Here is a 12,157-nt window from a genome sequence, read left to right as displayed (position 1 = left end):
TTGGCAAAACCTGCCAGTTGGTAAGAGAATATCTAATTATTTTAGGAAGATAATGTTATTGAGAATAGAATGATTTGAGACCATCCCAGACTCAGGTTACATTTGAACTGAATACAGTCTTATTTACAGTGACCTATCAATCAATTTGAATCAAGAAAAAAAATACAATTTTGGCCAGCTACTAACATTTACAGTGGAAAAATGAATGTTAACGGTTTTAGTTTTCTAACATTCTTCATTTAAAACTATTCCTTATGTTAACTGTTTCCAACTATAGTGCAGAAGTATTCAATGTTAAATATCAATCTTGCAATACTGACAGAAATGATCCAAATGGGATGAAAGAGGGTTAAAGATGGTGCAACAGCAAGTGTTAGTAGGAAGAAAATAATGAGAGATGGGAGGATAGTTGAGGGGCAACACAAAGTGGAAAGAATTGGCTAAAGACACTATTTTGCTGGAGAGAAAAATATAGCTTGTTTTATTCCCCCTTCAGTTCTAGAAAATCTGTTTGAGACATTAAGTAGTTAGAAAATTGTATCAAATAAATCCTTCACAATTACAACCATTACTTCGACACATCTATCTAATGGATACCATTGGAACTGGTAATATTTTGAGACTACATAAATCCAGTCATTAGTGCATGTTTACGCATTAATCTGAGCTGACAATTCAACATATAATGAAGTATGGCCGCATTCTCAAAAATGTTCCTTTCCTGATGAGAGTACAAGATACCTCTTCGAATTGTTCGAGTGGACAAAATAGATTTCTTACAGTGTCCTGGTCAACATTGTTCTCTTAAATGTCATGGTAAATTGTCCACAGTGTCCAGGGATGTGCAGGCTAGGCGGATTAGCCATGGTAAATTTGGGGTTACGGGGATAAGGTGGGGTCCGGGTGGGATGCTCTTTGGATGGCCAGTGCAGAATCAATCGGTCGAATGGCCTTTTTCTGTATTGTAAGGATTCTATGAAATAACATGAGCAATAAGAAAAAAAACCTGTCTGATCATTTCCCTGACTTGCCTTTTGTTCACCTTGCTATACACCTGAGAAGTCCTTCAATGTGTCCTGTGAGAGACATTGATGTCCCTTAGAAAAGTTTGCTCTGTCTTTATCTCTTTCAAGAGAAAATAAGATTATGACACTAATCTTTAAACCAACATTTTACCACACATAATCTCTGCATATTTTCATTTAAATCCTGAAATTTCTTGACTCCATTCAGACCTTTATCCCATCTGGGTCTAGACTGGACCAATACAATGTTCCTAAACACACACTATATAGTTGGAAACTGTCAATCAAGTGCACTTGCACTTAAAGTTCAAAGCACTGAGAAGCTTCAAATAATTTAAAATGATTTATACCAAAGTTTTAATTTAAAATTAGACTTTAGGGGAGGAAAAAAAAGACTTCACACAAATCAATTTAAAATTTAACTAACAGCGGCAACGTTCAAAACATTCATAACATTGCATACCTCGAAAGCCACCTTCCAATAAAGTTGTAGCTCGTATTCTCTTCTGCCCACACCATTCGTACTCTTCAAACCTGTTCACACTTCCACTCTCATTTTCTATGTCCACTGACTCATCATCATTTGTGCAAGAGCCATCTCTCTGTGGATTGAAATAAACTGTTTAAGCCAGTTTTGGAAAACGGCTTCCACTACTTTAAGTTTCATACAAGTGCCACTTTAGGTTTTTTCATTAACATCAACCAGTGAAAGAGAAAATTATCTCTTCCTTTTCAGTAAACTTGATGACATTTGACACAAATACATCACAAATAGGAGTCATATGAAAAGAAAATATACAATGATAGTTGTTTATCAAACAAGAAAATCTGATCTTCCAATTTCTTTCATTAAGCTAAAAATCTTTGTCTTCAGCAACTTATTACACAACTCCTGGTCTTTTCTGAAACAAACTAAGTTTAGTTGAATGTGCACTCATTGAACTTTAAACGCTATCATTTCCTGGTATGGTTTTTTCAAATTAAAATTCTACAAATACTGTCCAATGAATAGCATAGCCTAGCACACTTAATGAGTCTAATCTTCAATTTCAAAACAAATGTATGATAGAGGTTAATTTAACAGGTTGTCGAATGTTTTAATATGTTTTCACTTCAGTCATTAGTAGCACTTATACAGGGCTGAAACTTCAATACTGTTAATCATTGTGGTTAGGAACAGATCTTTATCCATCATGCAACCTGTTGGGGTCCCACTTCCTGGCCTGGCCTGGCCTGGTCTTGTGAACCTCAAAAACAGCTTGGCTTCCCCTTGAGCAACCACCATTCAGCTTTGATATGTCTTGCTTTATTATAGTGAAAAATCAGAGTTCTTTGGGAATCATTCCTACTTTCCTTTTTGACCCAAGGACAACTCCCTGTGTTTGCAACAAAATCAGATCTACACTTGGGAATTGAAATTATCAGGCTTTATTAAACGTAACCATAGCAAAGTTTAGGAGCTATATAGATAGACGCATGATCAGGCTGAGAATAGAGGGTTTGGACCATGTGTAGGCTAATGGAATTAGTTTACAATGCCATCATGGTTGACACACATATGGTGGACCATAGTGCACCTCAACTGAGAGTCATACAGCACAGAAACAGTCTAGCCCGTCCATGCCAAACATAATCCCAAACTAAACTAGCCCCACTTGCCTACTCTTGGCCCATATTGCTCCAAACCTTTCACCTCCATGTATCTATCCAAATGTCTTTTAAATTAATTGTACCCACATCCATGACTTTCTTAGAAAGCTCATTTCACACATGAATCACCTGTGTAAAAAAAAATTAACTCTTATGTCTTTTTTAAATCTCTCTCCTTTCACCTTAAAAATATGCCTCCTAGTCTTGAAATCCCCCATCCTGGTGAAAAGACAACTACCATTAAGTGTATCTGTAGTTTACAATGGCATCATGGTTGACACACACATGGTGGACCAAAAGGCATGCTCCTATGCTGTACTGTCCTATACAGTCAATTCTTCTTTCACGTGATGGTTGCATTCTTGTGCAACCCCACATTATAGAAAAATCACGCTTTAGAAGTAGCGCTTAATGTGTTGGCAACGTAATGGTGTTACAGACAATAAATGTTCTAAAAGTGCACGCTATCGATACAATGTCCCCAATTTGTCAAACGCGTTCCAGCAAGTTTGTGTTGACGAAACGCACATTACAGCAGAATGACCTGTATTCTAATACCGAGTGAGTGCAACATTCCAGAAAAGAAGCAACATGTCCCAGTTTTAAAGTGGAAAATTACTGAAGTGTCTTTCCTCCAAAAACATTGTTCTGAATTTTGCTTTCACCCCAACTCCTGTTGAAAGTTCAACTGCAGACTTAAACTCTTAGCAGTAACAAAATACATTATAAATCCGAAAGTCCATTTTATGTCAGGTCTGTACTCTGTTTACATTTCCTAGTACTTCTTTTGAAAAAGAAGCATTTCAATTAGAAGTGGGAAGGAGTTAACCAACGACTGCATACAAAATGCACATTCACTGAAATGTGAGGTAATTCCTAAAGTAACATTCCAAATTAAAGCTAATGATGCTAAATTAGTTGTAAATCCATGCCAAAAACAACTACTATACCTGATTTTAGCAGATAGATTCAAATAATATGCAATTTGGAAAGATTAATATCTTACAAATGATCCAATAGAGCAGAGGTTGGTTTAAAATATATAAAATATTTATAGCTTTCCTTATAGTAATTGTGGATGGATACATCCTTATGCGATTTCAGGATACTTTTAATTAATAGCATATTTTTACATGCTAAGTGAACTAAATATTGAATTCACAGAGACTGTTACTGAATAGCACTGGCAAGAACCCAGGTACAGGTTACTTTCCTCCAGCATGAGTAATAGGGAAGCAAAATCCTTTTTAAGTTAAGCCTTTAGCTACAAATTTGCATTCCTTAAAACCATCTACAGGCAGTTCTTCTATAAAGCGATGGTTGGATTATTGTACAATGCTGCATTATAGAAAAATTACAATTTAGAAAGAGCACTTAAAGGTGTTGGCAATGTAATCACGTTACAGCCAACACACGTTTTAAACATTTGCACTTTAGAAACAGCACCTCTAATTCGTCAATTGTGTTACAACAAATTCACATTAACAAAACGCGCGTGGTACAGCAGAAAAACCCACATCTTTAATTTATTTTAATGTGTCAAAGTAATTAGCATCTCATTTCACTTGATGACTGAGGTACAGTAGAGAGGTATCCAGATATGAATAGATATACTGTAAAAGGGAAAGGGTAAAACTCTGACATCATTCTCAGCCAATTTCTGACAAGTAAAATTATGAATAATGGGGGAGATTCCAATAAAAATAAGAATTATTTTGTTGTCTAGAGATTTACAAACGTCATAAATATGACATTTTGCTGTGGAATTGCCTGTTGCATCTTGTTACCTTCAAATAATTAGTTACCTATACGAGCATAACTAGAACTTCAGTTTCTTACTGCAAATTTAAGAGGTATATTTTTAGCAACAATAACACAAAAAGGATGCTGAGGGAACAGCAGAGATTTTAAATTAATACTTTGCATCAGTTTATTCTGCACAGTCTTGTCAATTATAAGATTGATCATATTACAAAGTTCAGGACAGAGAATAAGGAAACTTAAAGAGATCAACAAGCCAGTTCAGCTGACATTTACTAAAGAATTGTTAAACATGGATAACATGTGAACCACGTTCCATTAGGACTTTTTGCTCAGATTGAAAGGCTGATAAAAGGTTGAAAAGGCAGAGCCAAAAGGTAACCAAAGATCCAATACTTTGCCTTCAAGAACAGGTAAGAATCTGAAAACACCACAAGAAATATCTGATATGGCTACTGGACTATGAATTATAGAATCCCTACAGTGGAGAAAGAGGCTATTCGGCTCATCAAATCTGCAGCGACCCACTGAAGAGCAACCCCCACCCCCGACTATCCATGTAACCCCACATTTCCCTTGGCTAATTCACCTAGCCTCTACATTCCTGGACACTAAGGGCAATTAGCATGGCCAATCCACTGAACTGGTACATCTTTGGACTGTGGGAGGAAACCCACACAGACACAGGGAGAATGTGCAAAGTCCACATGGATAGTCACCCAAGGCTGGAATTGAACACGGGTTCCTGGCACTGTGAGGCAGCAGTGCTACCAATAGAGAAGGCATCTTCAGAAACTCAATAGTGCTGCTGGAAAAGTTACATCTTATAATGACATAATATTTCGAACAGGTTACTATGTTAGTGAATGAAGGAAATGCATCAAACATAGTGCACCTCAACTGAGAGTCATACAGCACAGAAACAGTCCAGCCCGTCCATGCCAAACATAATTCCAAACTAAACTAATCCTACCTGCCTACACTTGGCCTAAATCGCTCCAAACCTTTCACCTCCATGTATCTATCCAAATGTCTTTTAAATTAATTGTGCCCACATCCATGACTTTCTTAGAAAGCTCATTTCACATGTGAATCACCTGTGTGAAAAAAATTTGCCTCTTACGTCTTTTTTTAAATCTCTCTCCTTTCACCTTAAAAATGTGCCCCCTAGTCTTGAAATCATCCATCCTGGTGAAAAGACAACTACCATTAAGTGTATCTGTACTGCTCATTGTTTTATAAATTTCTATCCGGTCACCTCTCAATCTTCCACGTTTCAGAGAAAGAAGTCCTAGCCTATCTAGCCTTCCTTTTCCAGAAGGAATTTGAGTAGCTAACTCACAAGATCCTCAACAAGAACTGGTGAGATGATTAATAATAGGCTTTCAAGTTACAGAAGAGGAAAACTAAGTTCACTGGCAGGTCGCACTTCTTTTAGCAGAGAGTAGTAGATCTGTGGATCAGTTTGGCAGCCGACGTGGTCTTCTTCAAAAGATCTAGGAACTGTTTCAGACTGCACAGCATACCACAGAAACATCAGATAATGTCCAGTACAAGTCAGGACCAAAAGGGTCAGAGAAGGATTTTCCAGATTTTTAACCACGGAATTGTGATCGCCCAGGTTTTAGGTTTTGTGTCCACATGGAGACAACATGGCTCCAGATAGGTAGGAAGCATTTGTATCATGATGCATAAGCCATCAAAACATCTGGCTAGGTGAACAAGCTGGACTTTTCCTGTCTTACATTTTGCTATATATGTCTCAGTGTACATTACATCTAAAAAAAACTGAATCTTGAATCACAAGGCTAAAAAAAATCCAAAAGCCACGCAGTGCAAAACCTGAGCAAGCAAAGATTAGATTAGATTAGATTACTTACAGTGTGGAAACAGGCCCTTCGGCCCAACAAGTCCACACCGCCCCGCCGAAGCGCAACCCACCCATACCCCTACCTTTACCCCTTACCTAACACTACGGGCAATTTAGCATGGCCAATTCACCTGACCTGCACATCTTTGGACTGTGGGAGGAAACCGGAGCACCCGGAGGAAACCCACGCAGACACGGGGAGAATGTGCAAACTCCACACAGTCAGTTGCCTGAGGTGGGAATTGAACCCAGGTCTCTGGCGCTGTGAGGCAGCAGTGCTAACCACTGTGCCACCGTGCCGCCCTTCAGATCAAAGACTTGGATCTGATTTTAAATTTGCTGTCTGGCAGAAACTGGATGGTAATTAAAGTAAGTTCAAACATTTACCCCTTCTAAATAACTATCTTGCCATGTCCCAAAGCCAATCTGTTATTCTGAAACAGTGGAAAAGCCACCTGCAGTGAGTGGGATCCTGCTTAAACGCACAAATCAGTTTCTTGATTATGTTATCTGGTTCATATCCAACAGTCATATTAGTTGGAGGCCTGCAAATGACAGCAGTCACAGATTATCTGTCAGACCAGGTGGCAGATTGATGACCAGCAATTAGATAAAAACAGTTTTAGGTATCCTTATAGTTCAGCAAGAACAGATGTACTCCTTCAAGGTTTACAATGAAGTGTCAGGTCTCTCTTTCAGATTGCCTTCTTGACTGCAGACAAAAAATGCCTTTAAACTGCTTCGACCTGCTCACTCCAGGACACCATTCTCACAAGTTTCACTGCAACCTTTGTCACTACACGCCTGATCCCGATTACCACCTTGGTGGAGTATCTGCTCAGGTTCAGGTGTGATGCCAAGAAGTATTATCCAAATGAAGATTGGCAAAAATCAGACAGGAAAAGATTAGCCAGGGTTCACAAGCCATTTTAAGGTATTTGTCCTGTGTTCCATCCTTACTTTAAGAAAATGTTTGTTTCAATTCCTCTACATCAATTTTGGAAAAGCAGAATCCTTAGAAGTTGTACACACCCCATAATTGCGCATTGGTCATATTTTGGATTCTTTGTTGAATAACAGGGTAGCATGCAAGGAGTTAAAATATAATAAAGCAGTCCCTTGAAAGCCATAAATATAAGACTTTTGAAATAGCAGAAATAGCTCTGGAAATAGCAGCAAAACAGAACAAACTGCAGACCAGGCCTAATCTCACCATGCAGAGTATATCACAGGATGCACACTTTTTTTATTAACAGAAATCGTGACAGTATATAAAAAAATCATTTAACTGCTGAAATGAGGGTGTGTGTTCCTTTAAGGATACAAAGGCTAACTGATGATAATTAAAATCGGAGTGAATTCCATCAAGCATTAATTGCTACTCAAGTTTGAGCTAAGTACCTTGCCTTTGTTTGTGGCAGTGTCAATTAAGTTTGAGCAAGATTTTGATTTGGATATGTTTTGTTCTTGGCAGAGTGATTTGACACATTGAAAATGACTGTCGGTGTTTCTTTAAACATTCATCTAAGTGTGGCATAGAAATTTGCATTAACTTGTGGCATCATGATGGACTAAAAAATTTCAAATATGGAAACATATCATAGTACTAACAGAGCTAATGTCATTGCTGACACTGATTCAGAAGGTATGCTGTTTTATGCAATGCAAAGGTATCAAAGTGGAGAAAGGGAGGCCTGCAGATGCTGGAGATCAGAATCGAAGAATGTGGTGCTGGAAAAGCACAGCTGGTCAGGCAACATCTGAGAAGCAGGAGAATCGACATTTCAGGCAGAAGCCCTTCATTAGGGCTACATTTATGGTGATCAGATAGGGAAAGCATTTTTATTTAATTATGCTTCACGGGAGTTTTTGGTGGTTCAATCATGTGCACATTTTCATGGAAACTGTAAATAAGTGAAATTCATTACTACTAACATTCACCTAAGAGAAAGTGAGGACTGCAGATGCTGGAGATCAGAGCTTAAAAATGTGTTGCTGGAAAAGCATCCTGAAGAAGGGCTTATGCCCGAAACGTCGATTCTCCTGTTCCTTTGATGCTGCCTGACCTCCTACTAACATTCACCTGTTTAGTTATCTGCTCAATTTTATGTCTTACCTTATCTTGAAGCCCAGTAGACAAGAGAAGTTGTTTGGGAAGCTGTTCCATGTTGAGAACGGTACGAGAATAATGCATAAGTATTGGTGAGGGATGTCTTGTGATACAGTGTCATAAAGAGAGGAGTTTTGGAGCCATATGGGACTCTGGTGGGGTTAAAGATAAAGTAAAAGAGTGTTGCAGTTTGGATGTTCTGAAGGATTGGCATGTTGGGACTGTGAAAATGCCGAGCAGATATTGCTAATGTGTGACACTAGTAGCAGTATGCTTTTGGCTATACAGGAAAGGGTTTTCCATAAGTTGAGAACAATGAGTTACAGGGTCACATTGTCCAGGAGCAATTAGCAAGCACGCCTAAGAAGACTGAAAATCAAACTGTTCTATTTGAGAGAAAGTGAATAGGTGCTTGGATTCTGGCAGCATTTGAAATGAGTATCTGAAATGGATAATGAACTACTAGCCACATCTTTCCAGTAAAAGTGGTTGGAAATGATGTTAACATATTTTTCATTGAGAGTTCTAACTAGTGAAGTCCATACTCTAGGTGGGGAAGGGAGGAAGCAAAAGAGTGGGTCATAAAAGAAAAGACTCAATAGTAGAAGTGGAAAGCAGAGACAGAAGGATCTGCAAATGGTGTGCCAATTGTACAAAGTGATGTAGAATGAAGCAGCATATGTCACTGGTCTAAGTATGGCCTTGAAGGAGAATTGAGTTGATCAGGTGTGGCAACATTGGGATGATATTTGTCAGGTATGAGAGTACTGGGAAAGGTTACTGGGGACATTACAATTAAGAGGAGGACTGTGATCCTGGGAACATTATGTAGGGAAGGGACGTTGGGCAGCTGGAACCACAGAAATATATCAACACCCTAAACCATGCTTCTGAAAAGATGCAAGAAAAAGGGAAAAAAAAGACTTGTTGGTGCTCCAACATGCCCATCAACTACCTTGTCCAGACAAGCTTCCACATGTCTACTCATCTCCTCCACAGTTCCAGACAGCGTCTCATTGCATAGCGGACATACCTGGCCATCCTCTGAGGCCTTCTTTCTCTTGTTTTTCCCTATTCGTGCTAGAAAACAAGCAAGAACAAAGTTTTACTATCAATGTCCTTCCATTAAAAACTTCCAAAGCTCTCATATAATTTAACAATGAATTAAGTCTTTAGGAGAAATTAATTTGAAACAAAACGTGTAGTGTAAAAAACAAATCTATCAATCTTTGAACTGAACCTTAATGTAAGGAAGCAATACCAACTTAGAACAGGTGTGGATGAACAGCATTAGATTCAGCCAGTCTGAAAAGGGGGGCCAGTACAATTTACCAGTTCAGTCAGAGTCTAACTTGAAAGCATTCCAGCACCAACCCTCAATACACTATAATGATCACAGTCAAGGAAATTATCTGACTACTTTTCTACTCTTTGCCTCGCTATTAAACTATAAACATGGCTCGATTATATCATCCTTTTCACTACCAGTGAGGATTTCTACATGAGGGTTTCTGCAACATTAATGTTAACTCTATGGATGAATGTATTTTTGATCTATCAGTACGATGCAGCAAGGCATTACAGAGTAAAACGTATACTCAGCAAACAGGCAAGCAGGCATGTTTTCTATTTTACAATCCATGATATATTAATTTACTCTATTCAAATATAGTTTCATTTCACATCTTTCATGCTGATAGCACAGTTAATAAACTTCAACAACCACACTCAGCTCCTCTGAAAACCTTCTATGAATCAAATCCTGCTCCATGTACTTTCTCCTCCGAAAAGTGCTTCAGCCATTGAAATACAGTGACTGCAAAACTCCAGTCACTGCAAAACCTTTCTTGGAGGTGCTGCATTCTGGCTGGCTATCCTATTTGGTTCCTCATATGGCTAAAGGAGGTTCCGGGGAGGTTCAAGACAGCAAGGAGTTCTCCTGATACCCTGGCTATTAATTCTCTCTAAACTAGCACAATTTGCCATTTATCTGATTTGCCATTTACGCAAGCTTACCTACATATATTAGAATGGCTCAACAAAGACTGCATTAAAAAAGTTGTAAAATATTTTGCAACATCCAGAGAACACAGATTTTGCACAATACCAAGTTATTTTCTTATTACTCAGCCTAACACAAGGCCTGTCAACCCCTTAAACACACTGAGCCAAAAAGAATTCTATCAACACAGTAAAAGAAAAAAAAAGTCGGAAATGTGGCATTCATTGCTATTTAATATAGAAGATAAAAATAAACGTTCTAGAACAAAAGTTAAATGACAGCAAATTGTCAGTATACATCAGTAATAGCACATTCTTTCGACTGCTAAATTAGAGAGAGCTGGAGTAGTTGAACAAGGAAACTCAATTAAGCCATACAGTTAGTAATACACTGCTGCCCAGTTTAATGTATTGCAAGTCAAAGATGGTTTAAGACTCTCTCATGTCTAGACACCAAAAATAAATAAATAACCATTTTAAAACAGTGCCTAAACACAGCAGGAAGGCTTAATTTATGTAGACGCTCCCTTTCCTGAGTAAAATCAATGAGAGACTGTGCCTCATCATTTGCAGGCAGCTGATGGCAGAAGCAGCACCATTATGCATTTCAACAATACACCAATAGGGTATTTTAATTTTAAAACGACAAGGTATATTGATCACAAAAAATTAGGATTCTGTTTAACACATGCATATCACAGCAAATGTCAACCTTTTGCCAGGGTATAATAAAAGTTTTGTTACAGTTAACTGAACCACTCTTCCTGATGATTTATCAGTTATAGAGTATTACATTGAAAAGCAGGAACAAAAGATTCTCCTGAAAAGTCTCTCTCCCCAAGTTCCTTTCCACATCTTATTCCTAACATGAAATTACAACAAAACGTTTTCTCTCACTGCTTCACTTGTTTATGTTTAATGACTGAGCCAAATAAACCATGAAGGTCTCAGGCTGCATGTGGGAACAGGTGGTCACTTGATGATCCAAATTTGCACTTCTTGGAGAGATGTAAACTTAAAGGGCTCTGACAAGACACTGAAAGTTCAAGTAGATAAAATGCTTAAAATAATGAAACTACATATAACCAGGAAACACTCATGCACAATCTGAGTACAGCTGGTTCTTCTATAATGCGATGGTTGTGTTCTTGTGCAACCCAGTGTTTTAGAAAAATCGCACTTTAGAAACGGTGTTTAAACTGTTGGCAATGTAATCGCATTACAGCCAACACGTTTTAAAAGTCTGCACTTGAGAACATGTCCCCAATTCATCAATCATGTTATAGCAAATTCACAGTAAAGAAATGTGCATTATGGTAGAATGACCTGTACGTGCAATTGAATCTCTAGAAGTATTAATTTTCCTCAGAGGATGAAAACTTTGTCAAACAAGTGAAAAAGGTACTAGACAAATTTCTGAAGAATAAAGTGGTGATCAGCTAACATCACCTGTGCAGCACTGAAGGAGGACAGCATTGTTTGAGGTGCCATCTTTTGGATAATGTACTACAACACTAACTACATAAGAATGAGCAGGAAGAATGCCCAGTATGAGGCCAATACTAATTCCTCAAACAACATCACCAAGTCATGTTATTCAGTCAGTATTACATTTCTGTTTGCAGGACCTTGGGCAGAATAGTGACTACATTCCATTGGTGCTAAAGTGATTTGTCATATTCTATGGTTGTGAAACATGCAACATAATTACAAGTTTTTCTTTAAATGCAGCAAAGACAG

The 12,157-nt window shown here is 38.1% G+C and overlaps 1 protein-coding gene across 6 annotated transcripts in view; it reads right to left on the bottom strand.

The window, feature by feature from the left end:
- Positions 1-12,157, bottom strand: part of rnf220a (ring finger protein 220a) — a 516,853-nt gene that overhangs the window by 93,081 nt on the left and 411,615 nt on the right. For 4 of the 6 annotated variants that reach the window (XM_072574406.1, XM_072574410.1, XM_072574409.1 and 1 more), the window contains 2 exons: positions 9,372-9,496; positions 1,489-1,627 (listed from right to left, as the gene is read on the bottom strand). In XM_072574406.1, coding sequence (XP_072430507.1) covers positions 1,489-1,627; positions 9,372-9,496 — 264 coding nt within the window. The remainder of the gene's footprint in view (positions 1-1,488; positions 1,628-9,371; positions 9,497-12,157) is intronic. The other 2 variants (XM_072574407.1, XM_072574412.1) reach the window with 1 other exon arrangement.

The sequence above is a fragment of the Chiloscyllium punctatum genome, chromosome 7 (assembly GCF_047496795.1).
Source record: "Chiloscyllium punctatum isolate Juve2018m chromosome 7, sChiPun1.3, whole genome shotgun sequence".
In the NCBI taxonomy this organism is placed as follows: Eukaryota; Metazoa; Chordata; class Chondrichthyes; order Orectolobiformes; family Hemiscylliidae; genus Chiloscyllium; species Chiloscyllium punctatum.
Note: the sequence above shows the minus strand (reverse complement) of the source record. Positions and strands in the feature narration are given on the sequence as shown.